This window comes from Scophthalmus maximus, chromosome 18 (assembly GCF_022379125.1).
Source record: "Scophthalmus maximus strain ysfricsl-2021 chromosome 18, ASM2237912v1, whole genome shotgun sequence".
In the NCBI taxonomy this organism is placed as follows: Eukaryota; Metazoa; Chordata; class Actinopteri; order Pleuronectiformes; family Scophthalmidae; genus Scophthalmus; species Scophthalmus maximus.
In genome coordinates this window covers 10538342-10561739 of record NC_061532.1, presented here as the reverse complement: position 1 = coordinate 10561739, position 23398 = coordinate 10538342, and the positions used below count along the sequence as shown (strand labels likewise).

The 23398-nt window shown below is 42.6% G+C and overlaps 2 protein-coding genes, 1 long non-coding RNA gene and 1 other non-coding gene across 6 annotated transcripts in view; 1 reads left to right on the top strand and 3 right to left on the bottom strand.

Moving 5' to 3' along the window:
* The window catches only part of si:dkey-71h2.2 (low density lipoprotein receptor adapter protein 1), a 96230-nt gene extending 86467 nt beyond the window's left edge, over positions 1-9763 (top strand). Inside the window, exon 9 of one of the 2 annotated variants that reach the window (XM_035616822.2) lies at positions 6473-9763. In XM_035616822.2, coding sequence (XP_035472715.2) covers positions 6473-6668 — 196 coding nt within the window. In that variant the 3' untranslated portion in view covers positions 6669-9763. The remainder of the gene's footprint in view (positions 1-6472) is intronic. The other variant, XM_035616823.2, reaches the window with a different exon arrangement.
* A 2338-nt stretch (positions 9764-12101) lies between these two features.
* On the bottom strand, positions 12102-12184 carry trnal-cag. Its single transcript has one exon. It is a non-coding gene; the product is annotated as a tRNA-Leu (tRNA).
* A 2565-nt stretch (positions 12185-14749) lies between these two features.
* Positions 14750-17411, bottom strand: LOC118289796. The gene is made up of 3 exons (XR_004786251.2): positions 17326-17411; positions 16800-16913; positions 14750-16523 (listed from the first exon to the last, which is right to left on the bottom strand). It is a non-coding gene; the product is annotated as an uncharacterized LOC118289796 (long non-coding RNA).
* A 2293-nt stretch (positions 17412-19704) lies between these two features.
* Positions 19705-23224, bottom strand: sox7 (SRY-box transcription factor 7). 2 transcript variants are annotated; one of them, XM_035616819.2, is made up of 3 exons: positions 23061-23221; positions 22622-22968; positions 19705-21542 (listed from the first exon to the last, which is right to left on the bottom strand). In XM_035616819.2, the coding sequence occupies exons 2-3, from the start codon at positions 22878-22880 to the stop codon at positions 20608-20610; spliced, it is 1194 nt and encodes a 397-aa protein (XP_035472712.2). In that variant the 5' UTR covers positions 22881-22968; positions 23061-23221; the 3' UTR covers positions 19705-20607. The 2 variants fall into 2 exon arrangements, with proteins under 2 accessions (XP_035472712.2, XP_047184574.1); XM_047328618.1 differs by having other exon boundaries at positions 22622-23224.
* Positions 23225-23398: the final 174 nt, after the last annotated feature.

The window sequence follows — 23398 nt, the reverse complement described above, 5'->3', positions numbered from 1 at the left end:
GAGCTCTCTCTTCATGTTCCTCATGGTCAGATATATGATCGGATATGTTTTCTTCTGCTGGACCATCCTGTTCATTTGACATTGTGGATTTGATTGACACTGCTTTCTGTGCTCTGTCTTGAGTTTCCTCTTTGCCATCTCCTTCATCGGGATTGCCAGTAGCTTTGGCAGAATGAGCTTCAGAAACAGCAGATTTCATAGACTTTGTAGAAGCATGTGACTTTGCTGATTTCACTGAGACAGCACTAGGTGCTCTCGCAGACTTGGTAGACATTTCAGAGGCATGCGATTTGTTGGACTTGGCTGACATGCTGCTTGCTGCTCTTTCTTTAGTTTGCACTTTGGCATTTCCTTCATCAGGGCTCTCAAAGCCTGGGTCTCGAGCAGAACATTTTGACCGATTTGATCTTGTAGAAATGCATGACTCGGCTGACTGGACTGACATTGAGCTCGTAGCTCTCCCTTCAGTCTCCTCGATTTCTTGAGACATATCACAAGGACTTGCAGATGCACTTGACTTCTTGGACACCGCAGAAGCGTTTGAAACTGCAGATTTAGCAGATGTAGTTGACAGATTGCTTGGAGTCCTTTCTCCGGGTTCTGCATGATCTGCAGCATTTTCTTCATCTGAAACACCACCGCGTCTTGACATGTTTGATTCGGCAGAAACACTTGACTTTGTTGATTTGACGGACACATCTGACTTTGCGGATTTCACTGACAATGCACTAGGTCCCCTCTCTACCTCATATTTAGTAATATTTTCTCTATCTGAACTAGAACAGATTGACAGACTTGATTTTGCTGAAATGCTTGTCTTGGCTGATTTATCTGACATGCAGCTTGGTGATCTTTCACTGCTGGTTTCTTGTGCAGCATCCCCCCCATCACAAATATAACCATTACATTTGGGAGGAGTCTGACTAGCTTTTGATTTTCTAGATACTGCAGAGACATTTGACATTGCAGATTTTGCTGACATTGCCCTTTCCTCGTTATCGCTGTTTTCATCAGATCTATCTTTAGAGGCATTCGACTGGCTGAATATTGCAGATGATTTTGACCTGACTGATATTCCTGATTTGCCACTAGATGCTCTCTCTTCAGCTTCATCATTTTTGTCAGAACTTTCCTCAACTGAAACACAAGAGTCTGCTGTTTCTTCAGCCTCATTGTCGCAGCTTGTTGCTCTTTCTTCAGTTTGCTCTACATCTTTCTCACCCTCATGACCGTCATCACTTTCTTCATTAGGAACTTCAGTAGATTTAGATTTGCAAGATTTCACTGAAATATTTGACTTGACTGACTTTGATGACTTGAATGACATTGTGCTTTGCGGTCTCTCTAACCCTAACCCAGATGCATTAGACTTAGCCGACATCGCACTAGTAGCTCTCACCAGTGGTCCTTCCTCATCTTCAGTATTTACTTCTCTCTTTCCCTCACAGCCCTTTGACTTTCTGGATGTTGCAGATACATTTGACTTGATAGACCTAGCTGACATTGCACTCAGGGTCCTTTCACTTTCTCCATTTTCAGCCTCAGTTAAAAGATCACACACCATTGATTTTTCTGACATGGTGCTTGGGGCTCTGTGTTGATTTTCCTCTGAATGTCTTTCTTCATCTTTGTCTGCATTTTTAAGACTTTCAGAGGTTCTAGATTTTCTGGACCTTGTAGATGCATTTGACTTTGTGGATTTTACTGATATGGTACTTGGAGCTCTCTCTACAGTGTCCACTACCTCTTCCTCACTGTCAGATGTTCTTTCTTGGGTTTCATCCACAGCACTTTCTTCATCATTAGGCTTAGATGCTTTTGAATGTGCAGATCTTGCAGAGGTATTTGATTTTGATGACATGACACTTGGCACTCTGTCTTGATCTTCTCCAGCTTCTTCAGCTTCCACTCCTTCCTCAATATTTTCCTCATTATCTTTAGACTTAAAAGACACTGGAGAATGTACACTTCCTCCAGATTTGTCCTCTGAATTTTCTTCTGGCGGAGCTTCAGGAGTTCTTGATGTTTTAGATTTTGCAGAAACATTGGACTTTATTGACATTGCGCTTTGTGCTCTCTGTCCAGTTTCATTCTCATTTTCCTCAGCTTCTAATATTTCTGCAGATTCCTCCTTATCTTGCTCTTTATCCAGTAAAGGAGAGACTCCTGATCTCTTTGATTTAATAGAGGCTCTGGATTTTGAAGACATGGAACTTAATGCTCTTTCCTCATCAACACCCTCCTCTGATTTATGTTGGTCAGCTGCAACTTCTGACTTCACAGATTTTTCAGATTTAGAGGACTTCACAGACATGCTACTTGGAGCTCTTACTTGTGTCTCTTTGTCATCATGACATTCTGGTTTTGTTGAGGCAATCGATTGAACTGACATGGCACTTTTTGATCTTTTTTCCTCAACGTCTTCATACTCTGTATTCTGTATTCCTTCAGACTTATTTGATCTGCCAGAGGCATTTGATCCAACAGACATGGCACTTGATTGATCTCTTTGTGTCTCACCTTCTTCCTCATCTCGGGCCTTGATTTTTCCTTTTGTATCATTCTCAGTAACACCTGATATGCCACAACTACAAGTGTGGGAGGGTTTTGATTTTCTTGACTTTCTAGAGGGCACTGAAGAATTGGATGCTTTGCCTGCAGGGCTTGGGGGGAAATGTTGGATTGGTGAGCCTTTATCTAAGCCTGCACTTTCAGTAGTCATATCCCTGTCAGGTTTACTATTCTGAGAAGTTCCCCTTGATGCACTTTGTGGGACATCATCATCCTCATCATTGTGATCCCTCTCATGGTCTGTCAATATTTGGGAAGAAGCACTAGGAGCAGATCCTGCTCGCTCTTCTTCTTGCTCTGATGTCTTGACCTGATCATTTGTGGAGGATTCCCCATCGCACTTTGGTGAGCAAGTGCCACTCCTGATGGTGCAGTACTCTACAGTTTCACTTTCTTCAACAGTCTCCGTTACGCACGTGTCTTTCTCCACCAGTTGCTCCGCATGCTCTTCACTTGATCTAGACATAGTTTGCCTTTCAACCACCATCTTTCTAGAAACCATTGTGTGTGAAGATGCACTCGAGCTGGAAGTTCGAATGCAGCGAGGTGCCCCCGGGATATTTTTCCATATGTCATAATCCTGGCAGTGACTGCAGCAGTGACGACAATGAGTTTCCTCTACATGTCTCTGAAAGCGCCTAGTGATGTAACCTTCATCTTGCTCACCAACAGAGATGTTTTCATACTCTGAAAAGCTTCTATCACTAGCTTGTGCAAAATAGGAGTTATTGTGTCCTTGTGGGTACTCACAGGTCCTGCCTGGGGTCTTTTTTACTTCTGTTGACCAATGTAATGTTTCATCATTTTGTAGTTGGAAGCGCACTTTCATTTCCATAGACAAACTTCCGTCTTTATTTATGCGAACCTGTTTCTCTATATCATCATGTTTCAGTCCATCACTAGTGGGCGGGCAGGAATCCACATTATCTGGAGAGTTGGTTCCATTTGGTAACGAATTTTCAGTTGACAACTGCCTGTTAGATCTGTTGTCCGATTCCAGTTTAGGATTGTTGACACTTTCCTGTGTTGGAACTCCTTGATTTACCATTAAGCAAATCCAGGACAGGAATAGAGACAGGGGAAAAAAGGAAAGTAAAAAAGACTGAATGAGATCTCTTTTCTCATAGTATGTAATACAGTTATAAAATAGTAATCCTTGATATGTAGCTTAGCAAAATAATTATTTTACATTATAATTACTTGGTATTAATAACAGAATATTACAAATTATGAATAAAACAGATAATTACTGGGGTTGGACTTTTTACCTCAATAATGTAAAGAATATTGTACCAAGAGTTGTGTCAAATATAAAGTATTGTCAATAAACCAGTTGTCCTACCCTCGTGTCCTTCAGCGCACACATTGGAGCGTGACCTCAACTTTGGAAGTTTGTCACCAGATGTTTTCCTAAAATTCTCCACGATGGAATGATGAGAAGGCTCACGTCCAACACAGACAAGGACGCTGGGGCACTGGATGAGACTCTGAACATTGTCAATCTGAAAAAAAGTAGAAAAGAAATTAATTTAGAGTGAGTCTCTTTTGTAAATCAATGAACAGCAATACTGTAGTCTGAGGGATTACAGGCATGTTTGATCTGAAACAGTTTGGATTAAAATGCTTTTTAACATTACAGCTGAATTGCATATTTATGAAACTGTGGTCATATTGAGGATTAAATTGTAGTTGGTATTTGACCAAGGTTTAAGCCTCTGTAGCCACTTTTCACTTTTTATTACACAAATAGCATCAGTTATGGGGTTAATGTTCTTAATACTAAAATGTCCAATAACCAAGTTTAACTATGTTAGACTAAATGTTCCTATGTATGAAAAAAAGAAAGAAATTGGACTTCAGCAACTAGAGAAACATTTGAGGAACATGCAATGTCAATTTGTTCATTTTGTCAAGGCATTGTCCCCTCATTTGTGCAACTGCATGCCCTAAATCCCTGCGCAGGAAGGTCCTGAGTCAAGGTAAAATAATTATCCTAATCCAGGATGATCTCTCGGAAACGTCACCAGGTGACGCTGCATTCTTGTCTCCATTGTCACCTGTAAGAGCTGAAGGTATATTTTTCAGCACTAATGCAAGTTTTGCAGGCTTGAGTGTGTGAAAGTAGATAGCAAAATTTTGAAATTGTAATCCGACTGTTAATATGGCATGATTATATTGTTTAAAAATGTATTATGCAACAGCAATGCAAAGTCTTTCTTTATGTATGTTAGAGTTGCAAGATAATTAACAAAAGTGGATTGCTTGAATCATACAGACTAATCACCATCATCATCGTATCCCGACCACATTGGTAGGACTCTTATCTCTCTCAGGTAATTATCCTGAGTGGCTTGATGTCAGTGTGGGGGGTGAACGTGTGCTGATGCTGTTTTCACTAGCATCTCCAAACATTGGCCTGATAAACGTATCTGCTGTATTTTGCTTCCTCGCTGATACAACCCCATAGTCCTCGAATAAAAATATTATACTGTACCTCTATACGATTGGAGATTTTAACATTTTCAGACACTTCAAACAAGCATCTTTTTTTAGGTTTTAGAATTACACTATGATAATTATACACATTGTTTGGATTTTAGTTTTTTTTGACCAGACAGTGACAATGAGTCGGTTACTTAATTCTTAATATCAAAATTATAAGGATGAATAGATAATATAGATAGATAACATTAACATTTATACATTATATTCTTTATGTGTTGTACAGTAGCAGTGTCGAATGCAAATAAGTTGTATAACATACTGCTGTTTCTAATAATTTTATTTATGTGAGTGTGTGATCATATTTTTAAGAGACTCATTGTAGAAAACTAGTGCTTCCATTCTTTACTGACAATTTGAAATATGAAGACTAAAATATTGAGGCTTGTATTGATCTTATTTTGCTCATGAGCAGTCAGTTTTGATGACAGTGCAGTTTTGAAATTTTAAACCCACCGTTGGTGAAGGCAGATGAATGGCTTCATCCGTGGTCACACAAAGCCCAGGTGAGGATAATTAATCTACCGCGGTGGAAGAAGCGTTTCTGAGACACCTCGGCTATCAAACTGGGAGAGTGGAGTTTCAACGTTGACCTGTTTCTCCTCTCTCAAAAATAGCTCTGATTTGACCAAGATGAATGGGATTTGGAGAGAGATACACAATCTGAATATGTGTGTGTGCGTGAAGGAATATCCCTGTTTTATTCCCTCGTGCACACTCACACAAATATTTATCCCACTTTAGACTTCGATTATTGCAAAGAACAAAGTGGAAACTATATGAAACTGATGTGTATGTATGTATGAGTGTATGTGTTGTTTACATGTCTAAAACTGCACACATCTAATTGTTTCCTTCCTAAATGTAACAAATATGTTACAAGAAACTGACAGATAAAACAGAAAATCATATGGATTTCAATACTGTAAAAAATAAAAAATCAGGTGTAGGGTGTTTCTATGGGAATTTACACAGGTAATTTTTTTAAATGATGGTTATAATGATTCAAAAAGTAATATTTTCATAAAAGGACTTTTTGAAATTGTTTGTTTGCAGTAGTGCTGATAGTTGACAAAGCTTTGTAATGATTTCTTTGGCAATGACAGCAATTTTTCAACAACACATTGAACCATCATACTTTTGTTTTTGATATTTTAAAAAGCTTAATTATTTAGACAAATGGAACTTATAGTACTGCTGTTCATTTCAGATTCAGCCTTCCTTTACAGTTCATTAAAACAAAAGGGAAGGTAGAAACTTCCTCTTGGAAAAAGCAGTTTCCTGAGCTGAATGAAATGTCACACCACCACAGTACTGTACTTCCAAATTCTGCAGGAAGAGAATATCAAGGAAAAAACAGAACACGAAAACACATCTTTACATAATCCTCTGATTCCAGGTGTTACAGTAGTGACCTCACCTTGCGGCCCTCTAGAGTGCAGAGCTTCCTGATGTGGTACTGCATGAGCTCGGAAACTTCCTCTAAGAAAAGCCCCAGACTGCGTATACTCCTGCGGTGCAAGACGATAGTCTTCCTGGAGGAGGGGTCGCTGTTCTTCACCAGCATCACCCTCTTACCGTACCTGTGGTGGTGAATATGTCGACCTTGGCCTGATTGCGCGTCCTCGGGCCTGGGTGGCCTCCCGAGAACGCACTGGTGCGGATGATGGTGATGTGGCGGGTGAGTGTGATACAAAGGTAAAACCTGCGTCTCTAATGCTTCCAGGGCCTGGGCATGTCTATAGTCAGAGCAAAGACAGCAGACTTCCAGAGGTTCATGGTGGCCCACCATGCCGTGGTGGGTGATCCTGGGGAGGCGGGTGTTGTGATGGTTCAGGGGCAGTGAGGACTTGTGGGAGCCTTCACCTCCGACAGCATTGAAGCACTGGAAGCTGCGCTTGTGGGAGGACATTCTGAGCGGACGTCTCTCCTCCCCGCCCCTGATGAAAGATTTCACGCGAGCAGACGCAGGCGGCAGTGACAGGGGGTTGTCATGTTTCTCCTGAGCCGCCTATGGGAAGGAAATGCACCGCACATCTGCGTGGCTCCCATCCATTTCAAACTGAAAGACAAGACATAAAATAACAATATAAGATGCTAATATGTCAGCAAAAGTGATCAGTTAAAGACAAAACAAACTCAAACGTGGCAGAAATTCCATTTTTCTTCATGTCTCACTTTTCTCATCAGTTTTAAATATTTTTGTTTTATTGATGTTTTCTTTTACACGCAAACATCTATTGCGCTTCTGTGGCTCCTCTGCTGAAGCACTTGAGTCACGTGAGCGAGTGGCTTTTTGATCTGGGCTGACATAAGGCTCGTCTGAAAAAGAAAATCCTCACAAAGAGACACCTTGAAGCCTCGATGTTGAGATACTGTATATTAAATTAAGGTCATGGATTTGCTGTTTTATTCTTGTAGGTATTTTGACACTAATAGGATACATCCTCAGACTTCTACCTAAGGGACTGAGATTATTTATTGACATTTATTTTGAGGACAACAATACTTTTGTTTTTTAAACAGATGTATGAATATTCTAAGTTTAATTGTGCAACCATGTATCCAGTCCAACAATGCATTTAATCTCTATTTTAGCAGCTGTTGAACAAATTTAAGAAGGGCTTCATGTGACATGGTAAGCACACATGTACAGGCTGCTGTGGAGATCAAAGAGTAAATGAAGACAAGAATAATGAGGATAGAGCCATAAATAAATCCTCCAAGTGACTTTAAATAACAAGCTTAGGTCTCTGCAAGCGGCGAAAGTGAACGTTACCCCAGCGATTGTCACCGTCACATGGAGAGAACGCCTCCTTAGCCAGTTTTTCCTTCAGTCAATAATGCAAGGATTACCTGCAAAACATCAGAAATATCTGCAATGAGAATTATGTATTCTTATTAAGACAATACAGGGAGGTAAGGAGAATTCGTGGTTGCTTGATGGAAGGGGATGCAATCCAACAAAGAAGTACAAACAGAAATAAGCTAAGCATGACTGACACCTTTAAAGAACAGGTTTGGCTGTTGTCCTTGTTCTTGTATTAGCAACGTGATAGACATGCACTGAGTATTTCCTCTACAGCAAAACCTTTTGACGGCGCAAACAAGTAATTGACTGCTGCAAAATATGCTTGTATGTCATGCTGCCAGCCTTGTTCTTCAAGTCTTGAGTTGAGCCCATACCCGTTTATAGCCAAGAATGCATTTTGGTTATCTTAGAATATAAATTGGTAAGAAAAGGTTATTTTCAACAACATCATACAATGTTATGACGGTGAATTCTTTATCGTTATACTGAATTCAGCGGTTTGAATACAATCTTCTGTCAAGTGAGGTTATAATATGAATCAATCAAAATGTCCTACTTGAACTACCAACACTAAACCTTACATTGTCCCTATATCTCATGACCGTACGAAGATTTTTTTTTAAAGCAGGATGCCAATATTATAGGTGCCACAAGAGGCTTCGCTTTTCTGCAAATTAGCTCTTGCTTAAACAAATGGAGTGCCAGTTTGTACTCGGTGGATTACAAATGCAAAACATTTGGCTCTTTATTCACCAGAATCAGGAAACATACGTGGCCTTGGATTCTTAAGAGAATGCTACTTATCCCCGAGGTGTCATGTTTGCCAACTCGGGCTGCTAAAAGTGTTCAAACAAGGAAAATAAAAAAATCGCATCCTGCACACAGGCCAGCCTGAGTTCATCCAGTTTAACGTGGACTACTGTATCCTCTCTGCATGAGTCATATGAACAAACATCTGCACGCCTTTAACTTGAATTCCAACTTAATGTGATCTTTTGCAAGCGCAGTTTCCTGTGGCATTCTTGTTGTTGTTTAACTTTAAAGAGCAGAGATAAAGCAGCACAGCCAAAATGTACAGAATATAGTATTACATTACATTACATTCGTGCCACCTGTAGTATAACACTCACATGATCCACAGTGATAATCCAAGGGGAAAGAGAATCAAAGTGAATATGGACCGTTCCAAAGCCACAGAATGTATCCCGCAGAAACACCAGAGCTATTGCGAGCGGAGGAAGGAGAAAGCAGTTCAAAAGCCTCCCTCCAGCAGCGGGCCTACCTGCTAATCAGGTACATGGGAAGCTAAGGATAGAATGAAAAGCCGCACTAATCACCCTGAGATTGGTCTGAAATCTGCTGAGGCTTTGGACACATGACTTGGACTTCACCATTGCATAAAGGGAGTTAAACACACTTTTAGAAAGCAGCTGGAGGCTCAGCGGCAATCTATGACGGGGCGTAATGTTCCTGCTATTACCTGCCAGCTTTTGTTCTTATTATACACCAACCTGTCCTTTTATGATGCCAAATGATTCTTGTTACTGAGGTTTGTTTGAGCAAGAATACTTTAATAAATTAAAAAATAAATTATCTAAATAACTTCCATCTTAGGTTTTCTGTTTTCTGTTACTGAAGAGAGACATAATAGTTGTCATTAGTAAAAGAAGAGTTTTGCTACAGGAAAAAGCAACTCATATCTGTCGGGGGGGGGGAAATAGTTTTGATCCAACTTGTGAGATTGATATCATCCTCTTCTGTGGCATATTTTTCTCTGCATGTCTTTTGAGTTCAAGTTCATAAGTCGTTACTCTTTCATTTTCTGGAGTTACACCGTTGCTGTGGTTTAAATACATCCATGTGATTACAGTTTAAGTTCAGTTTTGTATCACCAAAAATTAAAGCAGTACACATAAACATTAAAATAACATTTCAATGTCCAATTCTGTACTCTGTGTTAAAAAAGGCTGCATTTACATTTCACTGGTATCCAAAGAGCTTCGAAAATTGCATCTCACTCACCAATGGCAGTAGGTTATACTGTCCAACAGTAGCAGGTCGGGGGTCAGAGAGTTGCTCAAGTTCATTTCAACAAACGGAGAGGAGGAGCCGAGGTTTCAAACCACCAGCACTGTGGCCATATATGCCATGTTGAGTATATTTTAATATCTACAAAGGATGCTCCATAAATACCATTCATGCTGTGCAACCATCACAACATGCTTCAAATCAAGATAAATGGGCAATGGAGGCAGCGTTAAAAAAAATGTTTAATTTATTTCCTATGGCACTATGATTCTAATAAGGGTGGCACTGCCCTCTGCTAATTAGCCTTACACCTCAAGTCAACTTCCTGGCTGGTGTCCTCAGACAGAAGGGCATGTGAAATGCTCACAAGGTCAAAAACGCCTACTCATGCATGTTCCATCTGCATTTGGCACACGCAAAAGGTTTTTTGGTACTGATACTTTCCTTGTCTGAATATTACTTGGGGTCATCACACCCTTTTTTTTCAAGAACAAAAGAGCGTCCACTGGACGCACAAGGGGGTTACCCTTATCAGGGGTTTACAGACGGCACGCCGATCCCTGTGATGTGGGGAGTTTCAAGAAGTGCTTAATCACAGGAGCACCCACTCCCACCTAGCTGACACACACACACACACACACACACACACAGAGAGAGAGAGAGGGGCAGGCTCTCACGTTGCCATCTGTCTTAAGTCTTAAGAAGCTTAATGGGTCATGGTGGGGAGGAGTTGACTGGAGGTGGGCAGATTTTTTTTGTGCTCTGGCTCGTGGGAGAAAATAGCAGAGCCCCCCCTGCTGAGTCATGACAGCGCATGAGTGACTCAAAAGAAGTGCTGAAGACGTGGCTGCGAACCCTGACTGTGGGTTTTCCTGTGTGAGGAAGGCACCTCCCCTCCTCCGAAACAAACTTATCAAAGAGCTTACGATCAGCGTGAGTCAGCTCTTGCACCGAGTCATCACGACCGAAATGATTTACTCTCCAATTAAATGTCTGAATTCTGAAATTAATATATATTTTTTCCCAGTATAAGGATTTAACCACTTTTATAATAAGCCAAATAAATATCCACCCTCAGAGCTTCATGTGCCCACAATGATTTATAATAATAATACTTTCCCAGACCCTGTAGTATGCATTGAATTCACCTAAATATGATTAGTATTTCAGTCTCCTGTCAGCATTCTGGCCTCCACCCTGCGGATGCAGTTTGGATCAGTCACAGCAGGATGCCCCGAAGCTCATCATCTGTCAAGCTCACACGTGTACACTGATGCTCAGGCTTAGCACCCTCCCTCTCCTGGCTGCAGTTAAAATATCAGGGCTAAGTAGAGTACAACCTGCTGTGCAGCAGGACTTTTGCTCTTTTAGGTCACACTGTATATAGTCCAAAGAACTGCACCCTGGAAGTTGAGGCAATGCTAAATGGCCCCGATAAAAGGTTAGACTTGGACAAATTCAAGTTGAAAGTTGAATAAGAGTATGTAAAGGGAAGCATACATTAAGGGGAAAAAATTGCATTGATTTAAGCTGCATAATAGCATGCCAGTCAAAATAAATTTCACACCTAAAGTATCTATCCATCCAGCCAGAGGGGGTTTACAATTTATTTATTTTTTAAAACCTGAATGTGTCGCCTGTCCCTGCATGTTAAATTAGACATCCTGAATAAATAAGAAGAAGAGAGAATAAATTTACATTATAAAGGACTTGTGCCAAAATGAAGGTAATGAGTGTCCAGACAGGATTTACCTCTGGTAACTCTTCAACCTTTACCTGGCACAGGGAAGTCAGTGGGAGGGAGTGTTAGGAGAAGGAGCCATTTATACACAAAGCACGATCCTACAGCAGCAGGCTCGCACTCTGCACGAATCCTGCTGAGCTGCAGGAAAATAATATTTTAAAAAAATGTTAAGCTGGAAAATGCTCCTTCAAATCTTCTGTTATATTTACCTAATTGCAGTTTTGTGTGACTTATTTATAAACTGTACAAATTAGCATTTGGCTTGAGTAGTCACAACAGATGTTGGAGATGTGTCGTTATTTCACGTTCATCAATGTAATCTATTCAATCTTACATCAAATGTTTAATGACAAATTTTTGAAAAATTGTTGCTTCTCTCCGACGCGGGACTCGAACCCGCGTCCCAGACGTGCCAGCTAAGACTTGAAGTATTAAAATGGTTTCTGTCAGAAGTGGGATTCGAACCCACGCCTCCAGAGGAGACTGCGACCTGAACGCAGCGCCTTAGACCGCTCGGCCATCCTGACAATTGACATCGCTGGGGTATCATTTTTTAATTATTAGGCAGAATCATGTCGGATATATTCACCGTGTATACCAGTTGGTTTTGTCTGCTTAGCTTTGCCAGCTTAGCTTTGCCAGCACAGGTAGCCCGGATGTGGCCACAGGAAGCTTACGTCCAGGTACAAGGCGTTAGCGCCAGCGACGGATTTCCGCGTGAGAGTGAGAAACAAGACGGTGGACGTCGATATACAACACAGAACACGGACTTTGAGCCTCGGGAGCGGACCCCAGTCAGCTGGAGTCAGTCTCACCACCCACCGCCACCTAATAGCTTAATGCTAATTCACGAGAGTGGAAGGCCGCTTCAGGCTGCTGTTCCTGTATTGGCCGCTAGATGCTGGAAAATGCAAGTCAAGACATCGAATCAGTGGAAGCTCAGGTACTGTGCAGCTGTAATTCATTGTGTCTGTATCACACTTTGCACTCTCTTTAATGACAGAAATCATACCTAACATGCCTGTTTGTAATAATAACAACATCAGAGCTTTTGAGTGGTTTTTAATGTCAGTTATCAGATGCTACCAACGAATTAATAAAAGTAAACAGCCACTAAAAAAAGTCCAAACCCCAAGGCTCAAAATGTGTTGTCATATAATCGATTATAATGCAAACATCATTACCAGTAATGTCATTTGTTTTGTCTCAGAGCCAACTCAACTTTGCAGTAGTATTGTACAATGGTATTCTGGACATATATCACAGTGGCAATCATGAGTATGAAGTGTAAAAATAATGTCAAAATAAATATAGAGTGATCCACATCCATCCATGGAGGGACCACGCAGACACGCGGAGAACATGCAAACTCCAAATAAAAACCTATGATATATAACTGTACAGTATAAAAAATGTAAAAAGTAGTAAGATAATGTAAGCAGTACATTCATAAAGTGGCTGAGTGTGTAGAGAAATGAAGAGAAAAAGATTGCATCCAAAAAAGTTATGGTTCATAGACATGTTTTTATTTGCCAATAATTTAATGTTTAATGTATGTTTATATGTTTGAGAATTGTTATCCCACTACTTAGCAGAAATTGGTCAGTATATAAATGGCAGAAGTTAGCCTTTAAGGTCATGGGCTGTAGTAATTGATGATTTTTTATAGATTCATAGTTCCAGACACCTGGGAAAACTGCCCTGTGAAAGTGAACACTGTGTAATATTTTTGCAGGGGCAGAATTTAACCAAACTATGGGGTCAAGTCGTACAGTGAGTCTGCTTAAAAGAGTCGTGATTCTGGAAAATTCTTGATATGTAACTGTATGTTGTCACATTCCTGCTGCGTAGCTATTTCTAAGGGGAGATGCAGCTAAAACGTCCAAGGAGCCCGAACATGAAGTTATTTTAACCTGTTATCTGTTTGCATGTCGGCATCATTTGGTTGCTTCTGTGTTCGAGATGTACTCGCACTGGGAGTGAGTGCCGATGGTTGGTGAGTTCATCTCTTTGTGTGCCAACGAGTGTAGCCACAATGTGGATACGTGACTGGAGCTGCTTGATTTGCTTATCAGAGCGTTCAGCTACCACTGCTCTTAAGTATTCCGCCATCTGCAATAAACATAGGCCTCTCCAGCTCATATCCTGTTTTGAACTTGTCAGCGTGGTACTTTAGTTGAAGTGTCCGAGCTCTGGGGACAACTGTGTGAGTCATTTCCATGCGTCTCATTTTTGATGTTGAGTCTTTAACGAAACGGGGTCCGAGCATCCAGCAGGAAGGGATTCCTTCAAGCTCAGACATCAACAACATCCCGACTATTACACCCATAACGTAAGGTCAGAGGAATGGGAGTGAGCATGGAAATTATGCCAGAGTGACCCGTTGCCAAGGCCAGCCGGGTGCATTCTTACCCAGAAATTTTGAGGGTAAACAGACGACATCAAGGCAGCGGAAATGCTGTGTGTCATGGCTGACGTACTTTATCTCTGAATAAGCAGGTCTGTTGTTCCTGTATGTAGGAACTTACATCATCGTAAGCTCCTACTCAGAATCTTACAGTTCTCAGATCGTTGGGGGATTGAGACAGAGATGTGGGAACAATACTGATAATAATAATATCAATATCAATGATATCACAATTTTCTAAAACCCAAAGTGACATCTTTTCATTTCGTCTGACCATAAGTCCAACACCTAAATGTCTGCAGTTTACAATAATGTAAGGAAAGGAAAGGGCTGCCACATCTGCTAATTTGAGCTTTGTCGTGTGTGGCAGACAATGAAATGTGATCAGTACTGTTTTCGCAGCCATCTCAGTTTATCAGTTGCTCTTGAACAACCCAATACAAGGAAGGGAAGGTGAAAGTGCAGTTTAAAGATAAGATAAGATGGTGATTCCAGAGAATACAGGCTTCATTTTCCGGATTTGGTGACTATGCCCCTTTTTATATACAGTCTATGGAAACACCATATAGGTGGGGGATTGCTCAGCAAACGTGTGCGCACACACACAGAGGGGCGAAAACAATACTCTGTTTGCGCGGTTTTTAATTGATTTAATATATCAAAAGAATATATTTATACCCAAAAAAAGAAATGAAACAACAACATTAAATTCAGTGAACTCCTTTTGCTTGTGATTATTTAATTTAGTATTGGGGGGGAAAATTATTAATTACAAACAATAAAACACACTCTTAAAAACAATGGTAAGAAACGATAAAGATAAATGTTTTGTTCATGGCTGTAACATTAAGCAAATTGAGGAAGTTGTCATTGTGCAAGTTCACAGATATCAGGAAAACTAGGATACAAGGGGAAAAAATGCTACCACAACATGAAGGGCAAAGATTTTTTAGATGTTATTTAAATATAACTGTTAACATTTGTGCTACTGATTTGTTCATTCCGCAAAACAAAGCAATTTTCCTGCTGGATGATAAAGCAATTCAACTCTGATGGAGACTCATCACATGTGCTTTACTTCTTTTTTAGATCTTTTAAATTTTAACCTCTCAAAATCTTATGAATGACATTTGCCGAAATATTTAAATTTGAATTGATCTCGGTGCGACTCGGAAGCCGTCATCACGCGGCCTGTTGCTCTGCTTTGTCTATCCTCCACAGTAGCCATTAAAAGGGGGCTCTCTCACATCGGCCAACTTATAACATCACTCATCTGAATCATTAGCGCGTCTGGTTTTCAGGATGCACGCGGAGCAAAGTCTGCTGGTGCAGGACGATGAGGCCAGAGTCACGATGGAAGTATGTTGGCCCACTAAAATGGAAAAGACAGGTAGCGACTTCTAATCCAAGACAAAGACTAAAGTTTTACATTTTGTATGAGGTTTTAATAAGGTATAAAATGTATAAAAACAGAAACAGGAGACAACCAATATTACTGTAAGCTTCCCTTAGTTTGACAGATTTAGCCCTATCCTTATAACCCGTAAACATAGCTGTCAGAATATGAAAACATTACATCAAAGTTGTAATTAGCTCAATTTAAAAATCTTCATCAAAATAGACACAATGGCTCTCGCAGGGATATTCCCACATAATACGAGATCGCACACGGAACAGATAAGGACGTTCTATCTCTTAAATGGAACAACCACATTGCAATTAGGAAGCACAATAGGAACATCCTCCTCCACATCGAGGTGAAGAGTTACGCCACCCCTGGGAGAATCTACAGCAGTCAAAAACAAACCAAGTAGCGCCGCAGCGAACATAGTGGGGACCCGTGTGAGCTATATGCTATCTGAGAGAGAGCGAGAGCAATCGCAGGAGGTTAGGCTGTGACAATAGGAAATGCACTGCGATTTTGATTTGCTTATCTAAAAAAAATTATAAATCAGCCTAAAAAGGTTGTTTGAATTTCTAAACCCAAGTTTTCCAGACTTTTTAAAAATGAATACACAACCAGAAAGCTCTTATTGAAATGTTTTCTATGGGGAGTTTACTAAAATGCTCCTGCATCTGAAAAAAGAACAACTGCATTCTGCAGCAGGGCACCAGCTTTTCTGTCTGTGCTGGTTTAGTAATCAGGGTGCGCTTATGGGTAAATGGAAATCTAGCCTTCTCCTTCCCTGGGTTGGCAGCCGTGTGTGCTGGCCTCCCTCAACTCCTTTGCCTGCCGCCTGTATCTGCTTAGAACAGGTGCCGGATCCGTGTTCAGCTGCAGCATTCACAGCGCAGGTACTGATGGGAGGCCCTTGGCCGCTCGCGCGGTCCCCCAAGTTTTCCAGGGGTCCCCATCTGTGTCCCCGCACATCCTCTGCCACATGGCACCCGTCCCTCGGCGAGTCTGGTCCATTCTTCGTCCGGCGCCGTACACGCCTGCCCGCCACCCCACACTCTGCCTGTTGTTGAGCCACAATGAGATGAAGAATAGCTGCACTCCATAATCCCTTGCTGTGAGGTGTTTGTGCGTGCGGGTGCGTGTGTGTGTGTGTGTGTGTGTGTGTGTGTGTGTGTGTGTGTGTGTGTGTGTGTGTGTGTGTGTGTGTGTGTGTGTGTGTGTGTGTGTGTATTTTGTTTGCCGTCTTTTCCTCCTCTGGCCAGATTCGGGGGCCAAGTACAAATTGTAAACAGGTTATTATGCTGCTGTAACACACTCCAACTGGAAATGCACTTACTGTTGTAAGTGTGTCTTCATCCGTCACACGGACTAGTTTAATTTGGTGTAAAGTTCACTGCATGCAGGGCGATGAGGACGTTGTGGTGGGGTTTGTTGTTTTCTATTTGCGAGGCTAAACAGGAAGAGATGTAATTGGAATTGCTTTGCTACATTCAGGTGCATATAATTCTGTACGTTGTGTTTGCGGCTTGAACATAGTGTGCTCACAATGCAGCAGCAATACACAGCAGCTTGCTTAAACACACAACAACATATCCGCAGTGTGTAGGTTTAAAGGGCATATCTGTCTCATGCATCGATAGGCCTTAGTCACGTAGTTCAAATCAGCCACTTCCCCTTGACCTACAGTTAAGACGCAGAGAACGTCATATAGCACAAACGGTCGACCTCCGAATATGACGCGATTGGACCCCCCCCCCCCCCCCCCCCCCCTCGTCGGCTACACAATAGACGCTGGACCAACCAGACAGTCGGCCTCCTCCAAGCCTCCGTAGGACACGATATTTAAAGTGATCACTGCTCACCTCAGTCCCAGCAAATGGATAATACTTTACGCAGCTGTGCAAGCCCTGGGCGCCGTCCACACACACTGAGCCTTTTACGTTGTAACCTTGGCGGTCGGTGTGTTGAGTTTTGGACCGCCAAGTTGTTTGTTTGCCCAGGGAAGTGACATGACGGCAGGGGAGGAAGTAGGAAACATAACAGACTACCTGACAGACTCATTCCACGGGCTTGACCTGAGACTGGAACCGCTCCAGCCAGCAATCAGAGAGAAATAACAAGAGGAGGCTCTTTTTGTTTGTTCAGCCTTTATCCTTACATTCGCAAATTTTTTACATTTTTGTGAATCCCGCAGTGTTAAAAAAAAAAAATCAACTTGTCAAATTAGAGAGATTCCTTCCTTCTCATGGTATTCCTGCAAGGCGCTTGTGTGTGTTAAGTGCAAAGTTTATTTCTCTTTCTTTTCTTCTTCTAAAAAATGTGTTGCAGCTAAAAGAGATGCAATGGCGGTATTTGATTTTGAGTGGTAGAGGCTGACTAAAGGTTAAGATGACAATGAGTCAACTTCTAGGGAGGAAAAGGATCGAGGCTAACAAGTTGAGTGTTTTGCCCTCACTTCCCGTTAACGTAAAAAGTCACAGGATCCGCAAAACCCTGAGCTCATTTGGATATTTCAGATAAAGGATCTTGACGCGCTAATCAAAATATAACTATTATAATATATATATATATATATACTTGGTATATATATACTTGGTACTTTTTCCAATTAAAACTACTGCATATTTAATGTTTCAAATGGTGTATATCAATGTGTATATAAGAGCCACTTTATGACCACAGTTCTTGTGGTTTCATGATATATAAGATCAGTATGGTTGAAAAAATCTTCCTCATGAGATTGGATTATCTGAAAAAATGCATTATCACAAAGGTGAAACAAGACTTCTTCATTCATGATATGACTCATGCCTGACTTGAAGTTCTTGTGTCACCGTCCACCGTGAGGATGCTTGGCCGACGCTCGAGTCTTTGTCCTTGCCGCTGTTGCCGTGTCCTACCCTGAGGTAGTGGCTGTGATTGTTGAGACACTGCGGAGCGTCTGCACCGAGGGAGTCTGTGCAGCAGCACCCCGACCTGACCCCAACGAGAACTCTGGGGCCAGTGCTGCACCACTGCCCCACTTTTTCACCCCGAAATGCCTGGGGCACACATAACCCGTCGGGCCCCCAACATCCAAAATATGGTCGCACTCAAATGGACCCTCCACAGAGTTTTGAACCCCTGCAGGCACAAAGGGTAATGATATAACCCCAAAGACAGGAGCACCGTACGCAGCGAGGCTGCAAACACTGGTGCATGATGGATGTTGTCATTCTGGTCAGTTTAATCACAATCACAGTGTTGGAAGGTGTCAAAACGGCACAATCATGCTCGCGTATGAGGACGGAGAAAGGTCATTTTTGTGTACATGTGTTATATGTTGTTGTTTTTTTTCAAAATAAGAAACCTGATTTTTTTTTTGTTTCCTTTTGTTTATTTAGGTGGATCTTTGACGTGTCAAGGTACAGCAGGCCAGGCTGACAAAGTTTCTCCTGGAAAATGGTGGGTAAGTAAAGACGGGCAAGTGAGATGCTAATCAGCGCGGCCGCGTTTCCTCCCGCTCACTGAACAGCAGGTTCCCCTTTCCCTCACTCTGGCTCTTTAATGCAGGGCCCAGCCAGGCCCAAACATCCTGACGGAGGGAGGCTTTTCCCTTATCAGCCAGGAAACACCGCTCCTCCGCCACATCCTTTTTACAAGAAGCACGACTCAACCGTTCCCAAAAAAATGCAGGAAGACCAGCCAGACTCCAGGATTTGTCAAAAGACCCCCGAATTCCTTTTATCGAAAAAGAAAAATTGAAGAGAACAGAGCGACCGAGACGGGGAGGAGAGTGAAGGGGGGAAGAGAAAAATGAGCATGTAAAACAGTCAACGCAGCCCCGGGATTTATTTATTTATTTATTTCGCACAGATTACGAAAGGTCTGCATCAGCAAGATATACCATGGGATGAAGGGGTGGGGGTGGAAGGGGGGGTTCCAGAGTGCCTAAGAATGGCACCCAGAATAAGACTCCAGGAAAACAAAGGACGGTTGAGATGGAGGCGGGTGGCGACGGCTGCGCCTGTTTTACACTAATCCTCTGAACCAGGATGAAATGAAAGCGAGTGGAGACGGATGCAGGAGGATGATGTGATGGAGGGCGGAAAAAAAGCGTGCATGGGGAGTGTGGGTGTCATAATGGGCCACTCGCCGTACGTATGGAGCCCGAAATAGAAGAATACACTGTGTGACACTGAGTTCAAAGATGGACACGTAGCATGCACCCTTTTTCAAAAACTACTAAGCAAGAGTCTTCCTTTCTTTTTATTGTTTTTATTCAGGAATGTGATTGTATCAAGTGCGTATCCGCTCCTGCACCAATATCTTCTCCTGTTCAGGTGTAATAGTGAAATTATAAAAAGTTTTGTTGCACATCATCCAAGTAGAGCTGTGTAATATTTAAAAAATTGACCTTTATTTTAAATTACTGTCTTTCACAAACCTAAATCAGCATACAGTTATAGTTACCATTATTATTTTTCATCGTAGAGGTTATAATTATATATTATTAAGTACTTGAGAAGAAGTATAAACGGCTTTCCCCCCCCATCATTATACACTTGTTTCGTTAAATTGCATAAGAAATGTCCAACTAAAAACCTCATTCAATTACAACTACTGAGGTAAGACTCCCAAACTAATGAGAGCGAGAACGTATGATACAAACATTCGAATGTTTAGCATTGATAATAGCATTACAGTCAGTGTTTAATGCGAAACATCGAAGGACTTAAATTATCTTCTTAAGAGCATCTGTACACGCAACAGTAACTGGTGACATTTACAAGTGGACAACGAGTCTCTCAACGATTGTTCTTCCAGTTTTAGAAATTTCCCCGACAACTGGAGGTGGCATATAGTATTTAGTGTCTGCATCCCTGAGGTGTCCCATCTCCCTTTCTTCACGTTCCTCCAATCGCTCTTTGTTCTTTTCTCGGCTCGCGACAATCATTTTGCTCAGTAATCAGTTCAGGTTTTTAATCGTGGCGGGATGAAGTTGCCCATAGATGCTAATAACAGGTTGTGAAATGACTCATAGTAGCACACAGAAATCTTTGCCTTATCAGCACCCAAGTGCAACATTATCCCAAATGCCTTCACCCATTTTAAACCCTGTAGTGTCTGATCAGTCCCAAGTGTCGTAGGTGGTGCAACTGAGCTTACGAGATGCCGTAGTTGTTGTAGTAGGCCGCTGTTGCGTCTGCCAGCACGGAAATGAGGCTGGTTTCTGCGGTGCTACTGGGACAGGCAGTGGTGGCGGCGGCGGCGGCTGACGCCACCTGGATGTGTCCCGTAACGGTCATGCCGCTGCCCTGCTCAGGGTGGAACCCGGTCCCAGTGGAGTTCAGGTACTGGTCAAACTCATTGCGGTCCACCTCTCCCAGGAGCTCGGCCTGGCTCAGCTGGTCCAGAGTCTCCAGGTGGCCCTGTGTCTCCGGTGGGGGGGACAGCTGACCCAGGTGGCCGTGGTGGAGCCCGTGGTGAATCTGGGGGAAGGACGAGGTGCTGTAGTAAGACAGGCCTCCAGTCTGGGACATGTGAGGGATGTGACCCATGTGCGCGCCTCCACAGTGGATTTGGGTCTGAGCGTAGTCAGTGTGGTAAGGGGGCGGACTGCCGATGTGCGTCTGATTCTGATGGTGCTCATCTGGACAGGAAGACGAGCAGGAGCTGCCAGAAGTTGAGTAATAAGAGGGGGGCACGTGCTCGTGGTCCATGGCGTCCAGGGGGGACATCTCGGGCGGAGTGGGCAGGCCGTAGGGGTAGGTGTCGAAGCTGCTGTTGGAACCGGCCGGGTCTCTGAAGCTTCGGACGCTGGGCAGAGCGGGGCTGGAAAAGCCACCGTGTGGGCTGCCCTCGTCTTTGTCGTGGGGCCGACAGAGGGCACGCTGGTCGGACAGGGCGTTCTGATCGGGGGCCAGCCCGCTCAGGAGGAAGCCGGGGTCCACTCGCTTGCAGATGCGCTTCAGCTGCTTCTTCCGGCGAGGCCGATACTTGTAGTTGGGGTAGTCCTGCATGTGCTGAACCCGGAGCCTCTCGGCTTCCTCAACGTAGGGCCTCTTCTGCGGGGGAGTCAGGGCCTTCCATGACTTGCCTGGATAAAGAGGAGACAGATTTATTTTTTTTTCAAATCAAGTGAATATCCTAAATATCATTATTGCAATTTAATAATCCGGATTCACTCCTCTTCATTTTACTCGTATGTTTTTTTGTTATAACTCGAAATTAAAATGACTGAACTTTTTTCTCTCTCATATTTTAACAATTCCTCAAACGTGTTAAATAACCATAGAACTATTTGAAAAAAAAATGTTTGTAAAAGTTGGTGAGCTTACAACTTTAAAAAACATTTTTAAAAATATATTTGTATTATATTTTTTATATTCCTCCATGAAAAGTTAGGGTGAAGATAATGCATGAATACATGATGGTGGGATTAAACAGGTTTTCCTGAATAACAAGAAAAAGGAGAGGTACATAAAATAAATATGTGCAAAAAAATATGTAGTAAACTTTCACGAATTCATCAATGTATTATTCATTTTGCAGTTTTCTGACAATTGCCAGAAAAAAAGAGAAAAACTGAGGAAATGTCTGTATAATAAAACTTAGTTGAAAACTACTTCCTCAACATCCCGCTTCTCGTTTAGCATTGAACTGTATTTAGGAAAAGGTAACTGAAAGTAATGGATATAATCGCGGCTTGTACCTATATTCATATTCATATTTTTACTTTTTTTAAATTTATGCCCATGTGTTGGCTTAGTGGAAGGATGAATGCCGATGTTAAGCAATTTGGAGGATTGAACACGAATCCGATCAGATCGAATTCAACACAGAACAACACGTGAGTCCTTTTATGTCCTGACTCAACGAACTCTACGCGAGGGGACACCAACTTTTTACATCCACGGGATTTTGCCGACGGCTTTTTATAGTCGCATAATATTTGTTTTAATTATAATTTAATTTTTTCTTTTTTCGTGAACACCTTCACAGGTTATTTCGATATTTAATCAACTTTTTTTGGGCGTCGGGAAACTTTGTGTAAAACAGCCCAGAGGCCTTAAGGGGATTTTTTACATCTGGGTTAAAAAAAAAAGTTGCGGCAGCAATCATAATAATATCAATAATAGAAAGGACAATAATAGTACTAATAGCTCTCCTGCTCACCCAACATCTTGCTGAGCTCGGCGTTGTGCAGGTCCGGATTCTGCACCGCCAGCCGCTTGCGCTCGTCCTTGGCCCAGACCATGAACGCGTTCATGGGCCGTCGGATGCGCGGCTCCGGCGCCTTGTCCGCGGCGCCCCGGTGCGGGCCGTGCGGGCCGTGCGGGCCGTGCGCGTCGGGCGCGTCGGGCGCGTCCCCGTCTCCCGCCGGACACTCGAAGGACTCCGGCCACGACGAGTAGGCGCTGATGAGGGCTGCCATCCCAACCCGCTCTCGACACGCGCCTGGCACTCGTTTCTGTTGTTGTTGTTGTTGTTGTTGTTGTTTGGGGGGGGGGGGGGCACACGCTCTGAGCAGACACCGCGCAGGGCGAATTTTAAAAAACAAAACAAAAAAAAAAAACAGCTTGAGATTAAATATCCAGCGGCGTTGTCAACTCACCGAGCGGCTCGGCATAGAGCTGCAGACTGTCACCGTCCAGTGGCGCGTCCAGATGTGCTCCTGATGTGCTCCTCCTCGTGCGCCTGGGCTCGCTCTTTCCTGCTGGATGGGGGGGAGCGCTTTATATTTGAGGAGCAGGTTCCAGGAGAAACCCCGGAGGACTCTCGGCTCCTCCTTTGGTGGCAAGTCGAGAGGGGGGGGGGGGGGGGGGGGGGGGCTGGGACATTTCAACACTATACTAAGTAAATAAACTCGCCTCACACAACAGAGCCACAAGAAACTAATTGAACAGAACCCAATAATTCCTTAATCAGCGTGTTGGTACTTTTATGAAAAAA

Coding starts and splice junctions, on each gene's coding strand:
- sox7 (XM_047328618.1), bottom strand. CDS start 22,880: ATGGCAGCCCTCATCAGCGCCTACTCGTCGTGGCCGGAGTCCTTCGAG. Junction 21,543..22,621: donor CGAGCTCAGCAAGATGTTGG/GTGAGCAGGAGA, acceptor CTCTTTATCCAG/GCAAGTCATGGAAGGCCCTG.